At 37.3% G+C, this 27031-nt stretch overlaps 2 protein-coding genes across 2 annotated transcripts in view; one reads left to right on the forward strand and one right to left on the reverse strand.

The window, feature by feature from the left end:
• Nucleotides 1–6547, forward strand: part of SREK1IP1 (SREK1 interacting protein 1) — a 61677-nt gene extending 55130 nt beyond the window's left edge. Inside the window, exon 5 of the mRNA XM_060009432.1 lies at nucleotides 574–6547. Coding sequence (XP_059865415.1) covers nucleotides 574–763 — 190 coding nt within the window. The 3' untranslated portion in view covers nucleotides 764–6547. The remainder of the gene's footprint in view (nucleotides 1–573) is intronic.
• On the reverse strand, nucleotides 6547–26291 carry SHISAL2B (shisa like 2B). The gene is made up of 3 exons (XM_060009431.1): nucleotides 25753–26291; nucleotides 21182–21339; nucleotides 6547–6993 (listed from the first exon to the last, which is right to left on the reverse strand). Exons 1-3 carry the CDS (start codon nucleotides 25941–25943, stop codon nucleotides 6869–6871), a joined length of 474 nt encoding a protein of 157 aa, XP_059865414.1. The 5' UTR covers nucleotides 25944–26291; the 3' UTR covers nucleotides 6547–6868.
• Nucleotides 26292–27031: the final 740 nt, after the last annotated feature.

The raw sequence follows: 27031 nt of genomic DNA on the forward strand, positions 1-27031 counted from the left end.
GCAGTTGTTCATCTGTATCACTCTGCATGTAAAAGAATCAAGTACTTTAACTCGAAAAATAAAATAAAACAAAAGTGCTTTTATTTTGCTAATTTTCAGCTTTCATTCATTTATACGGAGGTACAACTGTAGCCCTTTTTATATAATTGTATCCTTTGTGGCTCTTTTAAGAGAATATGCAAACAAGTTATTATATACACAAGTGAATTGTGTATATAATGAGGGTTGGTAAATGACATTTTCTTTGCCTTATAAGAAAGATTTTGAAGGGTACACAGGATGAAAAACTGAAAGTCACAGAAAAATTATTTCATCCTTACTGAATTTAAAACTCATAACTAGAACTGAGCAGAATAGAGACATTTGTTTTGTTAGTTTCTCTGGCTAAGTGGCAAAAACTCTGAATACCGTATTTTAAGAGAATACAAATATATAAAGCACATTTTGTTTGAATTCCTTTATATTTATACTCCCACCTTATTCCAAGAAGGATTTAAGGCAGTTCAAATTCCATTTAAATGTACCCATCAACCATAAATACAATTATCAGTCAGCATGCATTATTACTCATAGGTCTTATTCATCCAGTTCCACTGAAGAGGACACTTCAAAACAAAAGAAACAAAGATATCAGAAGAAAGAAAAGAAAAAAGAGAAAAAGAGTAAGTCAAAAAAGGGGAAGCATCACAAAAAGGACAAAAAGAAGAGAAAAAAGGAAAAGCATTCCTCTGCCCCTAATAGTTCTGAAATCTCCAAAAAGTAACTGAGACTTTGGCCTGACCCATTAAATTTAAAAATATGGTTTTGAAAATTATTAGACTTTCCTTGAAATTTGCTATATAATTATGCTTGGCAATAAATCACAGCCTTTTCCATATAGACATTTTTTCATATATGGGCCCATTACTGTCTGGCAGTATTTTAATGTACTATGATTACAGAGTATTGAATCAGTCTTATTACCTGATAGCCATGCCCCAAGTATGGATATTTGTGCAACAAAACTCATCGTTTTTGGTATTCCTCTGTGTGTGTGTCTGGCTAGTGTTATTACTTCATAAGTTGATTGTAAATGGCTTTACTACAGTCAACACAGGCAATATACTTGGCAGTTAATGAGTACTGCTGAATTAAGTGTCCACCTTCCAGTGTTAAAGTGAGGTAGGGGATAATGCTTTGCGCTTGACACTGAAAATTTTCATAGCTTTATATCCTATGATAATGTATAATGAGAGTGAAGTTTTTCACTGTTGTTTTTAAATCTTGGCTTTATTTGGATGTCACAGGAGATGAAGCTGCTTTATTGGTCTTGACTAGAACTTTTTAAATGAATGGCATCAGCAGGAAGATGATAATGAAAGTATTTATAACAAAATTTCACTGGTTTCTGAGATGCAGAGTTTCTAGTACCTGCCTCCTTGGTTTTTGTAACAAAATATTTCTTCCTTGCTTAAAAAGACAAGTCTAGTTCAGCCTACTTGTAGGTCTCATAGAGATGATGCTGTGTTGGGCAGGATTTTTAAGATAGACTCCTGGGTTGTTTTACAAATATGCCATATTGGCATGTCTTAAAGAGTTACCTCAAACACAGAACTTTTTATTTAGGAGGATAACAGCTAAATCTTCATTAGAACTGATTTTTATTGTATTCGGTATGTAAATTTTATGACGCTTGTTTCTATGAGTAATGTGGAAATTTTTTATAAACGTGAACATACATATATATTTGTCTGAAATAATTTGTAGTTTTGAAGCAGGTTTCCACTGAATTTATGGTTTCATAAATGACTAGTTTGGGGTGTTTCTCTCTTTGACTTCAATCATAAACCTCAGGAGCAGTGACAAAAATTTAGGATTAAGAATTTTATTCTGTATTTTTTAAAATTTAAGAGTCAGGGAGTTACATCATGAAAGTCTTTATATAACAATGGAAATTTTATATGAGTTAGCATTTTCAAACACATAGTTGTAGATATAAATGTTTCTACATTTTTTTAATTTCTCAATGATACTTGGATATCCCTTATGTCCAATAAGTTAAATACTTATTGTAGCAGCATCGAAAGTCAACTAATTATCATGGTACAGCACCAAAGATTGTAAGTACCTCACTGTGGTGCAGTTATAAATTTTCAAATTGGTAGCCTACAGACATGGCTGCAGGTGAATTCATTATGATGAAATCAGGTAAGTACACATAACCTCACAGGCTGGAAAGGTGTACTGATTCTTCCTTCACCCAGCACTCCTATCTGGCATGACCTCAGTAAGACTGGGAGAGCCTCATAACTCCTCTTAGCATATGCTTACCTTGTGCAGATTCTAGGGAAGCTACATCCACATCCCTTTTCTAACATTACAGCCATGGAAGTGCTCACACTTGTAGCTTTTCCATAACCTAACTTCATCCTATGGCCTCCTTAAAAAGAAATCCTTTTGTTTAAATAGCTTAGTCAGTTATTTGGAGAGAAACACAGAGCTACTAGGTTTTTAAGGGTTTGTTTTGCCTTTGCTGTAGTTTATGTATTTTTGAAAACTATATTTTAGGAAAATACAATCCTTTGGTTATCAGTATGAGAAAAATAAGTAAAAAAAAAAACTTTAAAAAATTATTAGAAAATGCTACATGCAAACATATGGTCTCATCCTGTTGAGTGTGTAACATGGTTAAAAATGATAATTGTAGTGACACAAGAGTTGATCCAGTTATTTGTAAGTTTTACTTCTGTTAATTGTAGAGATAATAAGTTGGCCTATCAGATTTGTTATCTGGATGCTGAGACAATCAGTGGCTCAGGAGAGTTATATAAAATTCAGCCCTCATTAACTAATAAGAGTTCACAAATTAAAAGATTTTAACGTTCAGTAATTTTTTTCCCCAGAAAAAACTCTTGGAATTATTCTTGAGTAAATTTCCCATAGTCTGAGAATAATTTATGAAAGATCTCATCTGAATAAAATTCATTTATTTTTACTAAAGTAATTTTCTTCTGAAGTGATCTTGTTATTATTATTGGGTTTGGATGCAAATCTCACTAATATATTGTAGGAGAAAATTAGAGACATTTCCTCTCAGGCAATATGTAGCATAAGGAAAACTGAACTTAATAGTAAGAATCCAAAAGTCCTAGTTGTCCGCGCTTCCATTGAAAGGGCAGGGGTTCAATCCCTGGTCGGGGAACTAAGATCCCGCATGCCACACGGTGGCCAAAAACACAAGTCCTAGTCGTTCTGGCTACCTGTGTGACCTTCAACAAAGTAATTTACCTTCGCTGGGCCTCGGTGTCTTTCATCTATAAAATATTGTACCAAATTATCTCTAAGATCCCTTCTAGTTCTTAATATATATAATTATCAATACTTCAAATAATATTATTTTAGAAATTATTTTCATTTAGAATATAAATTATTATATTCATTTATAAATTGTTACAGATAAGCAGGTAGCATTCTGTAAACTGTAAAAGTGGAATTTATTAATGTAACTGTTAAACACATGTTACTTCTTTAAGCAGATAATTGGTATTTGGTTCACATCCTTACCACCCAGTGTATGTTATTTTCACTAGATGCAGACAGAATTTATGTTTAGATTTGTATCTGTAACCTGATTATCTGAATACTTTGAGACTATTGCTTTTAGGCTGATGGACCTACGCCCCATACAGTTCCGTATTTCTTTTCTCCATATCTTCTGTTGGCTAAAAGCTCTCAGAGGGATCCCCAGTTCTTCATACTTAATACATATCTGTTTACATCTTTGGTTCTTTGAGGCTAAAACATCAGTGCGTAAAACAACTGTGTGTGTCTGTATTTATGACTCATTCTGTCTAAAATTACATAGGCCTAGGTTACCTTCAATTAAACTAGATTGAAGAGTTATCAATAATAGTCTTGTTAAATGCCATTGAGTCCTTTCTTCAATAAACATTTACTGAGTGCCTAGCATGGCAAACACTATGTTAAATACCAGGGATACGGAGATAAATAAGACACATTTGCTTCCCTGAAAGGAATTCACAGTTTAGTTGGTAGGAGAAACAGCAGAACTCATCATTAGATATTAAGTGCAGTAATTGGGTTTATAGAAACACACAGGAGCACCTAACATAGTCTGGAGAAGTTAGAAGAGGCTACCTAGAAAAAGTAATGCCTGCAGTGCATTTTGATTGAGGATGAGAGTGGGAGTTGACAGAATGAGTACAGTGAACAAAGCCCACAATAGAAAAAGCTGGGGCGTTTGTGTCAAGAATTATAAGCCCTGTGTGGGGCAGGAGTGGTAAGAATCGAGACCACCATTCTAAGTTCTCAGGTACAAGAGAAGGAGGTTTTATGTTCCATGTATGGGAGCTTGGCCTTTATCTGTAAGCAAGAGACGCCATTAGAGAGTTTTAAGGAAAGAAATGACTTTTATTGAGGTTTGGTTTCATCCATTTCATAATCCAATCCCACAGTTTTTAAAGGATGAAATTAGTCTCATTAAAAGCCCACATAGAAAATAATTTGAGTCTTTGATAGTCTATTATCTGATCTCTTATTCTAGGCCCACTTTTCTAAGTTCTGATTTCTAAAAATTACAGTCTTCTGAAAAGCTACTCTATTCTTTATCAGACCCATCCCCAGAATTACATGCAAATGTACATAGAAATGTGTTTTGCTTTTAATTTTATTTTAGGTTATTTTTGACTGACAGAATATATTGTGTTGTTATGTTAGTATTTTCAGTCGCTATAAATCCTTTAGAATATATTTTTCAAGGCAGACCGTCGTAATTTGGTAAGGCTTCTTTTAATATTTTTAATATTGATTTGACTATTTTAATATTTAAATCAATATTACGAAGTGCAACTGCTTCAAAGTCACAGTGACACACACCAGCTGGTCTACTAGATAGCCCTGTTGCTCTCCCCCAGGTTTCCTGGCTTGGCAGGGAGCGCTCCACAGATTCCAACTGATACTAAGTGCTAAGACTCAATTTTCCTGGGCAGTTGGCATCCAAGAACAGTAGGGTTTGTTAGGCCAGCTCAATGATAATTTCACTTGCGAAGCCCAGGATCTTCAGACCTCACTTGTCTTCTCCCAACTCCTCTAAAATTTTGCAGAGCGCCAGAGAATTGGGTTGCCTCTTGTAGAGCACAGCCCGTGATGCATGCAGCCATGCCCAGCCCCAGTTTGCCTGTCCCACAGGTTGGGAAGAGTCTGGGGAACCAGGAGCATTTTGCTGGCCCTGAGTCTCTAAGTTTCCTGCTTCTTGTCTGGCCTCTGCTCTTCCCCTTGAGCAACAAAAGTAGACTTACCAGTGCCTTAACTAACTTTCTCAACCTAGATTTTCACCTGAGGCAACATCTAATCAGTAATATAATTATTAATATCTGTGTATCAAGATAGCCAATTTTCTGGGGTTTTTTTATCAAAGCTGGATAAAAGATGAAGAAGTACCCACACTTTATGTGCTTTCACAAAAATAGATGAAAATTCTTTGCTTTTATGACCACATGTCATTTTTGTAATGGAAATGTTTCAACTTTCAGACTTCACACACACTCTGAGCAATTTTAATATTTAAACATTGGCAATACTGTGCTCTTTTTGAATGTGAAATCCAGCACTGGCAGTAGGGTGTTGCAATAATGATCTGGAACTATGCTGTCAGTGTAGCCACATGTGGCTATTGAAATTTAGATTAATTAAATGAAAATGTGTCTCTTCAGTTGCACTAGCCACATTTCAAGTGCTGAGTAAGCCACATGTGGCTAGTGGCTACCATGCCAGACAGTGCAGATATAGAAAGAACATTTCCATCATCACAGAAACCTCTACTGGACAGCACTGGAATCCCCAGTTCTTAGTAGAAATTTTGACAGGCTAATGGCCAGAAGTTTCTAACCCTGAGTTTGCATACCTGAGAGCCATAAGGCATTCCTGTCTTTTCCCCCAGCAGACCAGAGAAGCTGTATTTGACACATTTTGAAAGGCTAGTCTTCTAACTACAGAAACTTTGTACAATACGGTAGATGTGTTCAGCAGAGCCAGCCTAAAATTATTTTTTTTTTCTATTGAATTCCATTATAGGACCAGGTCTGTGTTCTTATAATAGAAATCACACTTATGAATAAAAATCTTTTAAAACAATTTTAATTTGCAGAAACTGTGGTTTTATTTCTAGATGTCTAAGTGATACCACTGCAGTAGCCTTAGGTTGGACCAGAAAACTAACTTGTTTGTTTTATAACTTTCATTCTAGAAATTCCTTAGGAACTTCATCAGTGAAGGATTTTTGTTATGGTTATCCCTTGCAGAAAATATTTATCATGCAGATTATACATAGTGATACATTTTGTTATTGAATGTTAGTTTTTATAAAGGCAGTAATACAGCAAATCCCCTAAAAAAGGCATAGGTTGATTTCTAAGAGACTTAAGAACACACCACTTCTCATTCATAAGGCCCCCCCCCCCACTCCCCGAGATTTACTTACCTAGTACCATCTCTTATAAAAATAACTGCCTCGAGGTGTGAGAAACTTGTGAAGTGCTGGTAATGTGACATAAACTTCTCATTGTTCTTCACTGACATAGGTGTGCTTATCTTGTTATTGATAAATTCTATAATTTCTCCTGAAGTATTAACATAATATCATGTAATGTAGAAACATCTTAATTAGCAAATAAAAGTAAACTTATGCACATGGAAATCTATCAGAAACCTTAGTGGGTGTTTAATAAATTAATTGAATGATCAAAACTGCAGCTGTGTCTTGCTTTGTGCGTGGTGAGTTTTTGAAAAGTATTATTACAAACTGTATTTGAAGTGAACTCTTTATTTTTGTTGCTCCATCTCTCCAGTGAGCTTTTACAACACAGGATATTTACCAGTAAGCAGTGTTGATTTGTGTCATATCCATTGTTTTTTCTTGAATTATATCATCAGCTTCATAGAATGTTTCATTTGTTGAATTTGAACTGGGGGCTTTGGTTTTTCTATTTGAGCTGCCTGCAAATACACAAAACAAAATGAAATAACTATTTGAAATTATGACATCAAATCTTACTTTAAAATTTGTCCTTAAAAAAATAAACTTTTTAGGAACGTTGGAAATATGATGTCCTAAAGACCTTATGGATGAGTGAGAATTGAATCATTTCAAAGTTGTTTTTGAGCATTTTCTCCTGAAAGTCAAATAAGGGAAATACTCAGTAACAGAAGTAAGGATTTCGTTTCCATGCTTACCTTTCTTTCTCCACAATTCCACGGAGGAAACTACACATTTGGTCAGAAGGTAACAGTTTCTGGGTTGCTTAATAAAAGTGTGACTGTCCTTATGCATAAAGGGAACAAAACTAAAATCGATCATAATAATTTACAACAATCTTAAGGCTTTGCCATTATAATCAGTTGAGTGTAACATTTAAAAAGAGCATGTTCATCCCACAATCCCATTCACTCGTTCTATATAAATGAGTCCAAAATGCACAAGGGTAGAGGAATGTGGATATTTGTTCATCAGAAGTTAGACTAACAAGCTCATAGCAAAGAAATGGATTATTAATCAATGAATGATGTTAGAAAAATTAAGTGTGAAAATAATGTCATATATTTCACCAATATATACAAATTTAAATATATTTAAATAATTTTATAATTATGTAAAAGCAGTGCAAGAAATCACAGATGTTACTAATAACCCCCTGTTGCTAAACCCACAGTTCAGCTCACAAGCCACATCTTATTTGACCTATCAGCAGCATTTTCTTTCTTGGCTTCCCAGATGCCACCCTTCCTTGACTCGCTCCTGTGTCACCATTGCTCCTTTTCCATCTTTCTTGTTGGTCCCTTTTCCTCTCCCAAGCATCTTAGGCTGATTAGTCCCACAGTTTTTAATACCATCTCTGCTGATGACTCCCAGATATGTGTCTCTAACCCACACCTCTCCTGAACTCCAGACTCAACTTGCCATCTCCACTTGGATATCTAGCAGACATCTCCAACTTAGTCCAAAACTGATATTTGGATCATTCCCAGGAAAAAAAAAAAAAAGAGCCCAATCCACTTACAGTCTTCCTCTTCTCAATTGCCGGCAACTTCCATGTGTTCAGTTGCTCAGGACAAAAACCTCTGTCAGTCTTGGTTCCTCTTCCCTCAACCCCACCACCAATTTATCTGATAGCCTGTTGACTACATTTTTTAAAACACATCCAAAATCAGACCACCTTCACTGCTACCACTGTTCTATTTTCAGCACAACACTCAGAGTGATCCTTTGAAACATAAGTCAAAGCGTGTCCTCTGCAAAGAACCCTCCATTTCACCCAAGTCTTTATAATGGCCTACATGTCCACACACACACACAAACACACACACACCATTAATCTCCCTGACTTCACTTCTACTTCATCCTCTCATTCACTCCAACCTCTTTGATCAAACATTTCAGGCATGTTCCAGCCACAGGGCCTTTGCACTGGCTGTTCACTCTGTCTGGCATGCTCTTCCCTCAGATTGTCTTTCCAACCTCTTTGATCAAACATTTCAGGCATGTTCCAGCCACAGGGCCTTTGCACTGGCTGTTCACTCTGTCTGGCATGCTCTTCCCTCAGATTGTCTGCAGGATAACTCCCTAATTTCCAATCCTTGCTCAGAAGTCACCTTTTCAATGAGACCTAAACACCGTATTTAAAATTGCAACCTACATTCCCCCCACCCCATCCCCAATCCCTTTGCTCTCCAGTTTTTCCCATAGCATTTATTTTCTAATATAATTTACCTTTTTATTATGTTTATTATCTGTCTCCTCTCACTAAAATGTAAGCACCACATGCCAGAGATCTTTTACTATATTTTTCATTGATGATGCAGAAGAATTGCATTGTACATAGCTAATGTTCAATAAATTTGTTGAGTGAAATGATAAGATTGAAAGTGTGGCATAGTAAAAACTTTAAAGTTGTAGATTGCAAAAGACAAGATTGAAAGCCAACTGGGAAGAAATGTTTAGAACACATGATGCATGTCTAACATATAACCAGAATTTACATATCAATATGTAAGACATTAACACCTCTTAATCAGTAAAGAGATGGGCAAAAGATCTACTGAATCTCCAATGTACTAGTCAGAAAGAAATGTAAATTCAAAAGGTAATTACCATTTTTCATGTCTCAATTAGGAACAGATAAAATCTTTCTTGGCCAAGAGTAATTTAAGTAATTTATTTTACCGTCACAAAAATTCAGAAGAAAAGAAATAAAGCCATATATCATACCACTCAAGGCTCCACATTTTAAACAAGATACTTTTAATATTAGCCCAGAGAATAATGCCATGCATGTTTCAGGCCTATGGGCAAGATCTGGAAGCTGTAGTGAGACATCATCCTTCAAAACTTATCAATAATATTACCCCTTTGAGTGTTAGTCTATGAAATCAACCCATAGTGGGGGATGTCCTGCTTGGCCCTAGAAAGCAGGGCCAGTGGGATGGCATGATGGGAGTGTAAACTGGTACATTTATTTTTAAGTCTGGAGTGTTCCTACCTTGTGATTTTTGCATGAAGTTCCCAAGGAAACCATAAGAGATGAGCTCTAAAACTTATAAAGATATTCACTGATTCTTTTCAATACCAAAAAACTGTAAGTACCCTAAATTTATAATAGGGAAATTGCTAAATTATCGTACATAAGTATGATGCAGCCATTTAATCTGAAAAAGTGATTTCCGAGAAATTTTTAATTACATTGAAAATGCTCAGAATACAATGTTAAGTGAGAAAAGATGCAAAACTATCAGCAATACAATAATAGTTAATACTTTCATAATGTTTCCTCAGGGCATTTACTATCAGCTTCTCTCTGCTTAAAATTCTTTAGGATCAAATCTTAATTTCTTGGTTAGGCTGAGGATGAGCCCTACTTCCCTGTCCCGGCTCAGCTCGCCCCATTCCCTTCCTGGTACTTGGCATTTCAGACACACAGAAATACTGACTGACAGGCTCCCCAGACTTGGCCTGCTCTCTTGCTCTCTCTCTGCCCCATGCCTTTGCATACTTCCAGCTGCCTGATATCCCTAATTCTCTAATCTTTGCTTGAAAAACTCTTATTTGTCCTTTAGGTTTTGGAAAATGTGCTCCAAACCTACCTAAGGGGAAGGGGGACTCACTAGCCAAGAGGTTTCACTCTTAGAAGTAGCTTTCCTCTACTTTTTTGCCATCTAGTCTCTCTTCTTATATGACTTTTTCACTTTTTTTCTTTAGATAAGTCTAAGCCTCACCTTTAAGTGTGTTCATACTGCCTGGCTTTGCCCATTTATAACTAATTGTATAGACTGCTTTCTAGAGTCACTGAGGACATCCCTCACTATAGGTGGTTTTCATAGATCAACACTCAAAGGAGCAATATTATTGATAAGTTTTGAACGATGATGTCTCACTACAGCTCCCACATCTTGCCCATAGGCCTGAAACATGTGGCATTATTCTCTGGGCTAATATTAAAAGTATCATAATTTTAAAATATAGGGCCTAGAGCAGTACAATATATGGCTTTATTTCATTACATCTGAACTCTTTTGGTGTTAAATTAATGTTCTACTTCTAAACATCCAATCATAATGTTTTGACTATATAATTTGATTTTTAAACAAAAACAACAAAAAGTTAATTTGTTGTAGGCACAACATTTTCTAGCCTGGCAAGTAGCTCTTTGCCCAGTCAGCAAGCAAAATTGGTTAAGATAAATGTAGTAGGGAAAGCTAGCATGAAAATTTGATGACCTGATAAATTCTTGACTGTTATTTGCAAAGTAGACTTTAAAAGATATATGGATTCAAATTTAACTACTAAATACTTAAGTAATGGGGTATATATATATAGAGAGAGAGAGAGAGAGAGACCCTTGAAACTATTTTCCTTATATAACATTTGTAATATTTGAAAAACAAAATGTTTGTAGGCTTATTTTTATGGTTCAGTATCGTTTGTACTCTCCGGTATCACAGCAGGTAAAGGTAAAAGACCAAGGATTTAAGATGTAAATTAGTTTCATATTATCTGGGCAGAATTTGTATCTTATATAAGCATTTCTTTTCTTTGTTTATTGAAGTATGGTTGATTTATATCATATTAGTTTTAGGCATACAACATAGTGATTCAGTATTTTTATAGATTATACTCCATTTAAAGTTATAAATATTAGCTATATTCCCTATGCTGTACAATATATCCTTGTAGCCTATTTATTTTATACATAATAGTTTGTGCCTCTTAATCCTCTTCCCCTATCTTGCCCCTCTAGCATTTTTTTAAACATCTAAAATTTTTTTTTTTTTCCGGTACGCGGGCCTCTCACTGTTGTGGCCTCTCCCGTTGCGGGGCGGACGCGCAGGCTCAGCGGCCATGGCTCATGGGCCCAGCCGCTCCGCGGCATATGGGATCTTCCCGGAACGGGGCACGAACCCGTGTCCCCTGTATCGGCAGGCGGACTCTCAACCACTGCGTCACCAGGGAAGCCCAAATATCTAAAATTTTAACCTTTTATTTGAAATCCTGGAAGTCTGAAGACTATAACATTTGATTAATTCAAGTCCTTCATGTTTCCTAAGGTTTTTACATACTTAAATTCTTAATATTCTAGTGAGACTTTCAAGGTGGTTTTTCTACCTTGTCACATACAGGGTTTTTTTTTTCTTTTTATGGGAGTTAAACTCAGGAATTTATTTCCTCACTTAGTTTGGGGTTCTAAGAACCCCTTAGTCTGGGGTTCTCTCTTAAGCCATCTCTATTCTGACAGCTCTGGTTTCCATTACGCGTTTTTCTGGAAACAACGAGTTTAACCTGTCTACTGCCCTCTGAGATTTAAAGGCTTGCAAAATACATTCCAGTATCCTATCAATAGATTTTCCTTCATCTAGGACTTGTAAAACCCCCCACTCCCCAGCCCTGATTCATTATTTCCTTGACTACTGGATCCTTCTAACCAGTGCAGGTACAAAGATCATTTCTTAGATTGGCTTCTTAAGGCAATGCAGTTCCCCTAACCAAACTGATTTGCTACAGGAACAAGAAAAGATTTGATATAAACACCATACTGACACTATTTGAAGCAGGAGCTTTGATTAGCAAGTCAACACCCTGGTGTTCCCTCTCTACCTGCAGCTTATAAAAGTCCAAACGTGCTTTCAATGTATATCCCTCTGGTAAGAGAATTAATTGGGCATATTATGGAAAAAACAACTGCTGTAAGTGGGCTGTGCTGTAGTGATATCAGAGTCCAGCTAACTGCATCCCTTTGGAATGATTTTTAAAGAGAGAAGAGGAAAAGTCTCAGCAACCTCACCTTTTCCTAGTTTTCCTTTAATAAATAGAAACGAATTTCTTAACCAACAGAGTAGAGATAAAACCAGCTGCCTCTTCTGTCACGAGGTTACAACATGGATTAAATTTTAAACAAGAAATCTGTTATACCATTGAGCTCTTAAGGGATTTGTTACATATAAAGGGTTTTTTTTTAATTTAATTTCTCCTTTTCTTTACCTGAGTGCAGACTGGGAAGATCCAACATCACTGTGCTTTCCTGGGTTGACATTAGTTGCTCCTTCTGCTGCTAGTGTCCCATTTTTATTCTTTTCTTCAGTCTGGTCATCATATGTAAATCTCAACCTTCCTTTAATCCTATACCTCTCAGCCTGGCATTTAAATTAAAGCTTTGTTTTGGCCTTTGCCAAAATTTAAATGCAATTCATCAAGCAAATAAAATTCGCCATTTAAATCAAATTCATCAAACAAAATCCGCCTAGCCTCATCACAAACTAGGCCAATATATTTTTTCTATAATAGTTAAATTTTACATTCATTTTCAGAAGCATTCCTCAGGGATCCATTTATCCTATAAATCTTCTATGAACTCTGCTCTTACCTGCCATTTCAAAATATCAAAAGAATGCTGGGCCCTCTGCAGGTCTCATCTCCTGGCTATGTGGCAGAGCGGTAATTAAGCTTTTCTGCCATTATCTGCCTGTGTCCTTCTAGCTTCTGCATTACCTATCTGCTGCCCAACAGCAGCTTCAATGACTAATCAGCTGGCTCACTTTAGTAGAAATCTACACATCCCACTCACCCTGCATTTCTTTCTAGTGGAAACAAGCAATCTTAAATTTGCACCCTAAAAGTGTTCTTTATTTACTAGGGGACATTTTCCCTTTAAATTTAATACAATGCAAAGAACTGGATCTGAGGTAAACGGTGAAGTGAGCAAAACTTGCCTACTGACCTGACCTATTGACTTCTCCCTTCTTCAATGCCCTGCCTTCCCCTTGAGGATACGCAGGTATCTCGTGTAAATACAGTTAAAAATCCATTGTGAAAGTTAGAATCTTAGACTTGCCCTTTTGCTTTGCCCATCCATCAAGGAATGAAGGCAGTTCTCTCCAGAAATGTTTTCCCTACCCTATTTTTTCCACAATTGGACATTTTTTTTTCTTTTCTGCATTGTTAAATTCAACTATAGATGACTAACATAGCTCACAAAGGAATTTGGCTGATATTTTAAATCCTTTAAATGGATTTTCACAATTGAGAGACTGGCTTCTATTTTGCTTTTTGGTTCCAGCATCCACCAGCATTGCTTAACCCTGCTCCCTGAGGAGGACTCACAAATGCTAAAAGTAGCAGGAGCTCTGCTGAGCAATTTGGTTTTCTACATTCTAGAAACAAAAAGAGTTGTAGGAAATTCCAGACTCATTATTTTCAGTAGAAAGGCCCCTTTAGGAGACACAAGTGACCTTTTCTGCCATTGAGTTCAAATTACCCCATCTTCTACTAAGATCTCAGTGAGTTTTTAAAGCCTCTCTGAAACAAAGAATGGCATTTAAAAATAATGTGGCAGCGTAATTAATAAATGTTTTGAGTAGAATTTGGTTGAATCAATATTAAGGCTACTAAGAAAAATAGCTCCCGAAGTTATCTATAAATTTAATACAAAACCCATCAAAATGCCACTTGATTTTTAAAAATTTGACAATGTGATTCAGAAGTTTATTTGGAATACTGAAACAAGAGTAGCTAAGAAACTGAAAAAGAAGCATAATGGGAAGGAAGAGAAAATCTTCCCTAATTAGATATTAAATTATATAGCTACAGTAATTTTTAAAGTATATTATTGGCTTAAGAATAAACAGACTGATAAATTTAACAGAACAGAAAGTCTAAAAACAGATCCCAGTATATATAAGAATTATATATGACAAAGGTGACATTTTAAATTGGCAAGAAAACAAGGATAGATTTCCCAATAAATATTTAGACAATTGGCTCATTTGTAAAATAAAAATAAAGGCATATCCCTATCTCACACTTTACACAAAAATTTTAATTCCAGGATTATTAATGATTTAAATGTTAAAAAACAAGTGAATGTATGTATTGTATTAGAAGAAAATATAGGTGAATATCTTTATATCTTAAAGTGAAGTAAGAACTTTCTAAGTATGAAATTAAAGGAAGAAATCACAAAAGGAGAAACTTCTACAGTTGAAAAATTGTCACATAAAATTAAAAAGGGAACAACTATGAAAAATACTTGCAATATATGTGAAAAAGAATTTAGTTACTGTATGGAAAGTTCCTATAAAGCAATGAAAAATGAACGCCCCCATAGAAAAATGTGTATAAGATATGAGCAACAATATACCACAAAGAAAATGACAAATAAATATGAAAATGTCCACCCTTGCTCGTAATTAGATAAATTTAAAATAAAACACTGTATTGTTTCCCTCAGTGAAATTAGTAAGATATATATCTTTTGAAATAAAAATACTCATGAAATAGTACTTTTCTGGAGGACAGTTAGCAATTTGTATCCAAAGACTTTTATATGTACCAAATCTTTGGTCAGCAATTCCATTCCTAGGGATTTATGCTAGGAAAATACTTCAATGTTCAATGCTTGTGTATAATAGAAAAAAATGGAAGCTAGTTCAAAGTCAATAATTTAATAAAATATGATATACCCAGACTGGTTTCTAAACACCATTCCAACTAAAAGGGCAACTTCTTGGAGACTTCTTGGAAAAATGGCAGATTTCAGGGCTGGAACAGGAAAAGCACAGGCTGCTCAAGAACATTTTGTGACAGAGAGCAAAAAAAAATGCTCAAAAAGTGATGGACATATTTCAAAAGGATATAGGACCCAGTTTAAAGGGGCTCCCACAGGCCAAATCTGAGATAATTTAAGAATCAATAAATGATGATAGTAATAGACTATTTTAGAATAAAGAATCTGAGTACATACTGATATTAATAAATTAATTAATAGGTAAATAGGGGGAAAGGGAAAGCTCTTCCTTGTAGTAGAATAACAACTAATAAACACAGAAGGAATGATGAGGTTAGAAAATCACCATTTCATAGCTATCATAATAATAATTCTAAAATTATCTTGAAATTTTGAATGAAAAGATTCAGTCAAGAGCCATCAATGGGTGCGTGAAAGTTGGAGGAGGAACAGGATTTTTTCATACCTCCCAACAAATTACTTAGTAATGGCAAAAGGAAAAATAGTAACTTCGTATATTCATATATATATATATATATATATATAGATATATATATATCTGACTCACTTTGCTGTATAGCCAGAAACTAACACAACATTGTAAATCAACTATACTTCAATTGAAAAAAAGAAAGGTAAAAGGATGATTTAAAATAAAAATAAGTTTCAAAAAACAAAAACAAAAGACTAAAGAAATATGATAACTAATTACAAGATGTAACTCTGGACTAGATCGTAGATAAGAAAAAAATAGCTATTTAAGGATATTGGAAAATTTTAATATGAACTGCAGATTAGATAATATTACTCTATCACTGTTACATTTCCTGACTTTGATAAATGTCCTGTAATACTATGTAGGGAAAAAAAATCCTTGTTCCTAAGAAACACATACTGAAATATTTGTGGTTAAAAAGCATGATATCTGCAAATTATTTTCAAATGGTTCAGAAAATATACATGAAAAGAAAGTCAATTTTGAAAAAAGTGAGGTAAAATATTAACAATTAGTAAATCTGGGAAAAGGTATACAACCTTTTCTATACTTTTCTTGCAACTTTTCTGGAAGTGTGAACTATGTCAAAATAAAAGAATAAAAATTCATAGCACTCCATCAAGGTAATAAAATGTAATCATTAAAAGTGGTGTTTATTTATTGGCAAACGATGATGTCATTGTTGTTCAGTGAAAAAAGAAAAGCTGTTATAGGATTCGTTTTTTTCCCAATTTTGTTATATATACATGTATCTATAGATATATAGAAAAAAAAATCCATGAAGGATATTCACCGTGGTGTTAATATCTGTTATTTCTGTGTGGTGGGATCATGGATGAAGTTATTTGTTTATTTGTTTTTCTATATTTTCTAATTTTCCTAAAATGAAAGTGAATTAAGGGAAAGGTTTTCTTTCCAGGGATATAAGGGTGTCTTCTAAGAAGAAATATAGTAGACTATTCTGAACGGTCCAAGTCCCATTTTGCTCACAGGCAGAACAAACAATTGTATACACAATCGTCAAATTTGCTTGCTTTCTCAGTATTCTATATATAATTTATGCTTTTCTCCTAGACAACCTGTGCCTTACTGCTGATTTGCTTACCCTTTTCCATTTATATTGCCTGCCTTTGCAAAAGAGACTACCAAATAATAGATAATTGGAGTTGTCTATTATTCCCATACAACAGTATTATTTTATTTGTGTCAAGCAGCTCTACTCTCTGCCCTTCTCATTTTCATCAAAAACTCTGCTTCTAAGAACCCTCTCGATTCTCCACCCCTCTCCACAACCCTAGGGTGTCAATGGATACTCAAAACCGCAGGATGAATATATTTTATCTTCTTGGAGCATCAGTTTTACTCAGAAATGGAAAGGATATAATGTTATTATTAGAGTAAAACAAGTCATTATATTAGCAATCAAATTAAAAATTCCCACAATTTAAAAAATATAATGGGCAACTTCACATAATTTAAAGCTCACAAGCCAGGGCTTTCCATTCTAACCCTTGGAATTCTGGAGGTACACATTCCTTTCTTATCTACCTTTAAGGATTCTCCAGTGGAAAAGTTTGGGAAGCAGGGATCTAAGACATTCATCCCTTTAATTGCTCCCCCATTAACCATTAATTCTTCCACGTCTTATGAAATGAGCCCTCGCCCCAGGGGTGTCTACTCAGAAAGATGCCCTTCACACAGCCATCTTCTGCTCAGAACTGTTTGTCCAATACAGTACAATTTACAAACCACGGTATTCTTTTAAACATTGGCATTTGATACAGGCGTAACTCAAAACACAAAAGTTAAAAAGAAAGAAAATGATTATGGAACACAATGTAAAGACCGATCAATTGCTTAGCAATAGAACCTCTGTACAAAGTGAGCCCTGGAGGTAGCCCAATTAAACTCTACAGGCACTACCAGAGAGAGACCTGCTATTTTCAGGATCAATTCAAAATGTATAAAGTCTTAAATTGTATACATTAAAAATAATGAACCCCAATAGAACAAAGGTACATGAAAGAAAAATCTTGGCAAAATAGTCTAAGATTAGACTATTTTAGACTTAGACTATTGTTAAAAAAAACAAAATTCAGCTGAGTGAATTTGAAGACCTAGTTGGCTTTATCCAACGACTTGTGAATTGGACAGCATCCCATCTAACAAGTGGAAAGGGGCTCTGAGAAGATGTAGGAAATGAAGAGTCTTATAGGCAGAAGGGGATAGGACAAGGAAGTCATAAACAAAAGAAAGGATTTTTTTTCAGGCAGGTCACCTTCCTTTAGGGGAGGGGCAGGGGTCTATCCTGAAGATTACCTTACTAGTGTTGATCAGGAAATTCCAGACGGATAGGTTTAAAATTTCACTCCTGGGGGAGGCTGAAACTGCAGTGAGGTAAGGTTTTGGTTTGCTGATGTGGGGCTTAGCACAAAGGGCTCCGTGTTGGGCCTGTTGTTTCTTCTTTAATGCTACTGTCATTTACAGAAACAAAAAAGTCCAGTGCCTTAAGTCAGTTTTAGTATGTGCACAAAAGCACGTTTCCCTTTAGGCCATTCAAATTGCCTGTAATGAAAAACGTCTCAATTCTAAAAATTAAAATAATGGGAAAAAAAAAAAAAAAAAAATAATGGGAGGCCAACTCTTAAGAACAGATAGTTTTCAAAGAAAGGAGTGGTAACTGGTGAAACCAATTTTCCTCCAATGTAATTTTACTTGCTTAATTATTACACAAACATAATGTTCCTAACCTTTAAGGCATTCCTTAAGTGGAATAAAGCCTTGTTTTCTCACTAGCTAGAACACTGACATTTATCCCTCGGTGGGAGAATCACTGGAATGAAGCATGCATATTTAACGATAGGCACAGCAATGGTTTTTAATTATCACTTTGAAGGGTCGCTTTCAAATATGAACCGTTTTCTCTTCCTATTCCAGGTGACATTTGGATTACCTATTTTGTCTTCTGCTCTCCACTATGTCTTATTTGGTTAATGTCAACCAAAGGGCCCAAAATCATCTAATTTGAAAGCAGCAGAAGGCAATGATCATATAAAATTCTGCCTTACCAAGAGTAAGCACTCAGGAAAGGTGTATTGAATTAATTTGCTGACTTGATAAACATAGTGTTTTTCAGAGGGCCAGAGTGGGGATATTTCATTGTAAGAAAGTAGCCTCAACTAACTACATAGGAAGTGCACTAATGGATCTCCTTAGCTAAAGAGCCATAAGACTACAAAGACTTGAGTCAACAAGCCAACGAATTCTGTTGCTGGGCTCTCAGATCCAGCTTGAAATAAAATTCTGGAGCAGTCCCTGAGATAGATCAGGAAAAATATCAGGAAAAATAATCAATTTTTATTTAGCACACTGCATTGTATAGAAGAGGCACTCAGTGAATGTTTGATGACTATAATGGTGACAATAAACATGCTCCTTTGATCACCTACGACAGAGGTGCGGTGCTACTTCATTCAATTCATTCAACAAACATTTGTTGTGTTCTAAGCACTAGAGAAACAGTAGTGAGCGAACAAGACAAAAATTTCTACTTTCCTGGAACTTACTTTCTAGTTGGAGTAGAGAAAAATTGGACAACAGGTAAGTAAAATATATAGTTGATTAGTGGTAAGTGCTTAGGAGAAAAGTAAAGCAGGAAGAAGGCATGAAATGTTGAAGTTAAAGATGCAGATTGAGTGACCAGGGAAGAACTCCCTGGGAAGGTGACTTTTAGTAAAGATTTAAAGAAAGTGAAAGTGAGGGAAAAACATTCCAGACAATGGGCACAGCATGTGCAAAGGCCCTGAGGCAGGAATTTCAAGGAAGAGCAAAGAGGCCAAGGTGGCTGGGCATAAGATGCTAGAAATAAAGGTGTAAAGGGCAGACCACAAAAGCCCCCATAGTTCACGTTTAGGACTCCATATCTATTGAAAGATGGGAAGCAATTAGGGTTTTGACCAGAGTAGTGACCTGACCTGACTTAGGTTTTACCAGGCTCACTCTGGCTTCTCTGTGGAGAGTAGACAGCAGGGGAGCAAGGGCAGGGCAGGAAGAGGAGCTATTTGTTTTAAAATGCAGAGTCTGGAGTTCGTGGTTTTAACAAACTCTCTAAGTGATTCTTACACACAATAAAATTTAAGAACTGATACTTTAAATTATCTAAGCAATTGAGACAAAAATTATTTTACTTTTTGATTATTTGATAATCCACTGCTTCATTTTGCCTGTGGAGAAACGGAGTCTAAGCCATCAGACTAAATTCAACTAACAACTGGTCAATTCGGCCATGTAATCTCCAAACAGTACTTCAGAAAAAGAACTCCAAAGGGATCTTGGCTTCTTGCTTTGTGATACAGGGCACCCTCTGAGGTCTCTACAGAGAAGAAAACTAGAGCTAAAGTAATCGTGCGGTGCTAGTGTATTTGAGAAGATCTCACAGCATGTACTCCATAAACATGTTTCTGGATTCAGCTAAAATGGAGCATATGGGAAGGAAATTTTCTAAATTTTTTGGAAGAAAGTTTTTCACTTTCTTTTTAAATAGAAGTTAGTGAGCACCTGTGTCTTATTCTAAACATATATATCTGTAATATAGAGATTCTAAATTTTTATTAAAAATATATTCAAAATACGTATATCTAAATAAAATTCATGATCACTACTTTTAAAATACACTAATAGAAATTTATATTCACAAAAAAATTTAACAATTCTTTCTGTTTCATAATGATAATGAGTAGTATGTGTAGCACATTATAATTAAGATAACAAAGAGACTCAGTTCTGAAAACCTTACATAAACATTTCTACTTTATACTTGCACTACACACACAAACACACACATACACATACCTGTATAGCGTAACTAGTTTGTGATCTATTCAAGAACAAAGACTGACTTCTATTTATTCTTTAGTTTCTTTTATATGACTCTGAATTACTTAATACACCTCCTCTGAATTCTGCATACCATAGGCACACAGGTAATGCCTAACTGACTACTGACTAACCAATCTAGAGCAATGCAACACTGACAATTAATTATCGGATATTTTGTTCTTCTATCTATTTGACTTCTTTGGCTCCATCAAAAACAAAATTTAAAAATTCCAAGAGGATACAACCTTTAAAACTGAGAGACACATAAATAAATTAAGGTGGATTTACTGGATCAGTGTATTATTTTTTCATGAGAATATTTACATCCTACCACTATTTTTCCTTGGGCACAATCCCTCCAAGGTATTTCATCATTAAGACCTAATTTAACGTGAAGTTTTATAAAGACATATAATAAACTGAATTTTTTTTTTTTTTTTTTTTTTTTTTTGCGGTACGCGGGCCTCTCACTGTTGTGGCCTCTCCTGTTGCGGGGCACAGGCTCCGGACACGCAGGCTCAGCGGCCATGGCTCACGGGACCAGCCGCTCCGCGGCATGTGGGATCTTCCCGGACCGGGGCACGAACCCGTGTCCCCTGCATCAGCAGACGGACTCTCAACCACTGCGCCACCAGGGAAGCCCAATAAACTGGATTTTTAAAAAGCATTCATTGCTAACAGAATGATCTGTCACCCAGGCACAGGTTATTATTTTGAACAGACTACAGGTAATTGGTTACAAATAACAGTTACTGATTACCTTCTTGAGTGGAAATAGCCTCTAGGTGTTGAAGTTTAAGGCCAGTGTCTAATCTCTGAGGCTTTGTATACAGAAATAAGTAGCAAAGAACACAGACGCTGATGACAAAGGCAAGTAAAACAAGGGCAGCAATTCCCAGTCCAATCAGAGCGCCAATGCTGAGGAAAACAGAAAAAACACTGTGACTGTCACACAAACTTGTTTGCACATAAAACAAAGGTTTAAATATTGTTAATACTTGCTTCAGTCATTCATACCAAATTATGTTTTATTATAAACAGTATATGATTGAAATCTATGGCTCACCTTTTTCTACCATCAAATTCTTATGATATTTCTCTATACATTTATATGTTAATATTGGTATAGAATACCATGTGAATTCATATTACAGTAAAAGGTCACATGATTCGCTAGGGATGGTTCAAAAACATTTCTATCAGATAAACCTCTATTATTAATATATTTTAGGAGGAAAGATTAGGTTCACCAATAAAAGATGAATAGAAAGATATCTACCTCTGCAAAAACAGTGAAACAAATGTTTACCGAAGTGTAGAACTTTTATTTTGGAGACATGTATGGGAGTTATCATGTATTAATATACAAAACCACAACCATTACAAGAGAGGAGAACAAAGTTTAATTAAAGGAAAGCAATGTTTATGAAAGTTATGTAAAGTTCATGTTCAATCTGAATTTTTCCTTTCTAAAAGAGCATAACACCAATAGCTTCTAGCATTTAGGAAGAAACCCTTGTACTTTCCTCTAAAAATGCAGTGTAAATATGATATTATTTGCACTAAATTTGTAACAATTCCTTCTGATACAGTTATCTATAAGTCTAATCACTTGAGAAATAATACAATTTTCAGAAACCTGTGAACTTATTTTTAAATGGGAAAAGAAGTTTGGAAAAAAGAAAATTATCTTGCAAGACTAATATGCAAACATATGTACTTTACCTTCATGAGCAATATGTATGTGTGGGTATGTAAACACCTATAATTAGATTTTAAGCTGCTTAAGAGCAGATGCTTCTATTGGCTTTCCCATAGTCATGTGCACACTTATTAAAAGTGTTTAATAGAGTATTTAACTTGTAATTAATGTTTCATAAATGGAAATAAACGATAATTGACTGGTGCTTGATCCATTAGTAGTCATTGAAAAGTAATCATCATTGAAAAGTAACAATCATTGAAATGATCACTGAAAAGTAGTGATCTTTTCCTTCATTATTTTCCTGTCTTGCCTTTCAGCTTCTGCTATTTCCCAGAGATTAGGGCGCGAACAAATGTGACATGCCAAAAGTGAGGGAAGGGAGAATTTGACCAGGGGTGCTAGGTGTGTCACTGCTTTGGGAGGAAGAACAAAATTAAAAGTGAGGGGCTGGGCTTCCCTGGTGGCGCAGTGGTTGAGAGTCCGCCTGCCGATGCAGGGGACACGGGTTCGTGCCCCGGTCCGGGAAGATCCCACATGCCGCGGAGCGGCTGGGCCCGTGAGCCATGGCCGCTGAGCCTGCGCGTCCGGAGCCTGTTCTCCGCAATGGGAGAGGCCACAACAGTGAGAGGCCCGGTTACCACCAAAAAAAAAAAAAAAAAAAAGTGAGGGGCTAAGCTCATCCTACTTATCCTTAATTTAAGGAGATAAAGCCCCCTTGCAATTTAGAGATTGCCTCCTGAGCCAGACATGGGGGCAGACTTCAAAAGATTCTTGTGCTTGTTAATTACTATCAGCCCAGTTCCCCTAGCCCTGCACAGAAGTGAAGACTGGGTAATTTTCTGGCTAGAGTCAGTATATAGTTGCTTATTTAAATTGGAGTTTGCCCTCACTTGATGCCCTCTCTTCCAAGAGGTAAGACTCCCTGGCTCTGGCAACTCCTCTTTCATGCTTGTTTGCACCAAAGCTGACTTTTGTAGATCATATGTGTAGGGAGGGTTAGGACTGCACAGACACATGAGAACATAATCCACTTAATTAACATTATCTGCTTCATAAAGCAGCTAGGAGGCCAGACATCTGGAAAGATCCCTGAAATGAGAACCCGGTTATTAAAAACATCTTCAAAGTGAAAAAATAATTTAGTCAATTAAAAGTAAAATTGTCAACTTAATTAAATTCAATGTATGTATTACAGACTTTACATGTACACAGTTTAAAAACCAGGCCACATGATTGGAAGGAAAAACAAAAACAAAGCATGTCACTTCTTCCTGTTATAAAAGGATGTTCTTCATAATACTGACAAACTGTTTCACTGTCATAGTTCCACTTTATAGAAATGTTGCTTTATGCACGCAAAACTCTAGATAAAGATGGAGCTCTGGGAATCTCCTAAAATATTCATTTCAACACATAACTTATTGAACTCAAGCGTAGCCCTGTGCAACACACATTATTTTCCTAGGTCCTGAAGGTTTCCAAAGGAAACCCTTAGAGGTTAGGGATTTATAAGAGGAGAAGAGATGGGAGTGGGCCAGACACAGAAAAGGGAGAATTATGCTTTCCTCACAGCACCATAGGGCAGTTTGCTTTGCAGTCCCTGAGAGAGGGTCTGTAGCTGCTGTCACATTAATGAATTCTCCTACTTAGCAACTTCATTCACCTGGAGGTACCATACCTGTGCCTTTCTGCAGTGGCTGCAGAATCTCAGAACAAATGCTAATGACTTCTGGGGTATTTTTCACAGTTGGACTATTTTAAATTAGGGGAGAGAGCAAAGAATATGAGGGAAATGAAGTTCTAAATTTTTACCTTCCCGTTGTGTTCTCAGAGCTCAATAACTAAGGAAGAACCCCAGGTGGGTTTTTTTTTTTTAACATCTTTATTGGAGTATGATTGATTTACAATGGTGTGTTAGTTTCTGCTTTATAACAAAGTGAATCAGCTATACATACACATATAGAAACCCAGGTTTAACATTGCCAACTGATGCCATCAGTTGAAATGATTTTTATATTTCCCAGGAACTGAGCTGCATTGTCAATGCTAAATGAAGACCCCAGCAAGCTGTTCATTCCTTTGTGCCCTCATAAACCTTAGGAAGGTTTTCTATCCTCTGCTGCTTGTCACTTTGGAACTATTCAGGGACCTGAGAATCCCAGGCACTTTTCCAATTGAGTTTGACTTAAGAGTTCCAGTCTCTCATGGAGGTGCTGCCACCATTATTAACACCTCCAAAGACTCAGAGCCAGGCTACTATGTTATTTTCCAAAAGGCCGGATAATATGCCAGTGCAATACGAATTGCTTCCCCAAGTAATAGGGATAAATTGTCATCATTTCCTGTTCTGGCATGATACAAATTTGTTAGTTGAACTTGTTGGTAAGTAGGCACTCCTTCTGAGATTTTTTTTGAAGCTTGCAGTGTGCAAAAACAAATGACTTTATTGCTCTAAGAAATAACATTTAAAGTCATTTGCTGTAGACTTGACATGTGTGCTAAAGTCTGGACCATGGTAGGAGATTGGGAGAACTAATACTCTTCTTCTTACTTAGCAGAGTTAGCCTCTCTCTCTCTCCCAGACATAAGCTAATTTGTCAGTAACAGTTTGAGGTGGGGTGGCAGTTCTTTCCTGTAACCCTGGCACCCCATTCATTCTCCAGTCAAAATGAAAGAATCAGGTTCTAAGTCTGCAGTCCTTTGGAGTGGAGGGGGGAAAAGCATTTCGTAATGAAAATATCTGTGTAAATACGAATTGGAATATGTTAAATTACCATCATAGGAAAAAGAGGCAAGAAAGACACCACCTTTGAAAGTCTCTTCACTTTCCAGCAATGGCCAAAGAGCTCAAGTGTTGAGAAAGGGGGTGTCCTGCAAAGGTTCAACGGAGTGTGTAATCACAGCAACTGAAACTCTTCCTCTCTGTGGGTCTCCACTTCTGTTTGGGGGTCTGTGTGAGATCAACTGAGAGGGCAAATTACAAAGCCCTGTTGCCTGTGCACGTCGAAACATACACACACACACACACACACACACACACACACACACACACACACACACACACACACACACACACACACACACACACCCTTTCTTGATACTTTAAATGATACAGCCAATTCCTTCTCACCGGCAAAGAGGCTTAAAATACTCTGATCTTTGGTTAACACATTGAGTCTCAAAGGAGCTCCTTTTCCATTCAAATGCACCAAATGCCCAAACAAATAAAAAAGAGAATTAAAACCTCCTCCTTAAGTTATGTGCTTGTCTTTCTCTGCCCGCAGAGCCGCAGGCCTCGGACTGGTGCCGGCGAGAGAGAGTGAAGAGTAGTCCGCTCCCGCCGGGCGGCCCTGCTTGCGCCCTGGGCGCAGAGCCCGCTCTCCTCCCGCGCGCGCCTCGCCCGGGGACCCCGGCGTATTCACACTTCTGGCGCCACTGCCCGACCCTCGCCGGATGGGGGTGGCACCGAGTGGGTTCTCTGCAGGTCCCTCATCAGCCCTCGGAGGCTCCTGTCCCCCCGGGGGGATCCGAGCAGGTCGCAAGGACGCGGGCGACCTCCCTCCTCCCGTCGTGGCACGACTCGTCGCCTCCCCAGCCCCATGGCCGCCAGCCCCCTGCCTACCCACCTGAGGCTCCACATGTAGCTATGCTTGTAGGGGAAGTAGCTGCCCGGCTCACTGCAGCAGTACTTGAGGTCAGCGAAGCCACAGCAGTAGATGAGGGTGGCCCCCTCGCCGCGCTGGGGACACTGGAAGGGCTCCACGAAGCTGCGGTTGAGGCTGTAGTAGCCGGAGCACACCCGGCTGGCCTCGCTCATCTCGGGCGGCTGCGGGCAGGGGCACGCTAAGCCCCCGATCTGCCCTGGCTACAAACGTCCCGCCCCGCCCGCGGACCCCTCCGGCCGTGCTCGCCTCTTGCGATGCAGGGCTGACTGCCTGGGCGGTCAGCCTGGGGCGCGCCTCTTCTGCTCGCTCTCCTCCCCTCGTCCCCATGGTGTCTGGTCGCTTTACACGCGCTTCCCCCTCCCGCTACTGAGTGGTCCTATTATCTGCCGATCTCCGGCCCTGTACCTTTTTCTCCCTCTCCCTTCGTCTGCTTTCTCCACGTTCTCCTGACGTCTCTCCACTTTTCCTCAATTGACGGAGGCGTCCCCACTCCATGCCAGAAAGAGATTCCACCTGAAGGAGAACGGGAGGTGTGGTGTGGGACGTGTTTGCCATCTGAACGGATGCAGCCAAAGTTGAAATTCCCTTTGCCTAGGGACAGGGCAGATGGGTTTCAGGCAAACGAGCAGGGCCGGGGAAGCAGGGTAGAGGGCAGAACAAAAGGCACTGAACTACCAGTGAGGGGCTGTTGAGAAGTACCCCTTCTTCTTTGAGAAGTATGTGTAAGATGTTAAAATCTGCCAATTTAAATATCAAAGACAAGAACAAAATTTTCTCCAAAAACTAGCCATGCATTCTGTATTCAGTTATCCTGAGAAAGGAAGGACAGGTTAGAGATCGAGGTAAAGAAACTGAGGCCTTCCTGCAAAGGTAGGCAGAAAGAGGAGGCAAAGGAAGCAGGGAGAGAGAGAACTTCATCCTTTCAAAGCACTGCAGAAATTTCTCTTGTTCTCTTTTTGTTTGGTATTCTCACTTTAGTGATTCATTTTGTTGACCAAGTTTTTAAAAATAACAATAGTAATGGATGCTTTTGTAATAATTCAAACAATACTATGATGTGTAAAGAAGAAAATATTAATAGCCGTAAGATAGGAGAGGAGGTGACTATAACATCCATAAAATTTCTGAGATAGAACTTTATTCCTTCCTCTTCCTTTTCTGCTTCTTTCCTTCAGCTGATGGTTGATTGGATGCCAGAATCATGAATTTTACCCTACTGGGTGCTGTATGTTTTTGTATT

The sequence above is a fragment of the Delphinus delphis genome, chromosome 3 (genome assembly GCF_949987515.2).
Source record: "Delphinus delphis chromosome 3, mDelDel1.2, whole genome shotgun sequence".
Lineage (NCBI taxonomy): Eukaryota > Metazoa > Chordata > Mammalia > Artiodactyla > Delphinidae > Delphinus > Delphinus delphis.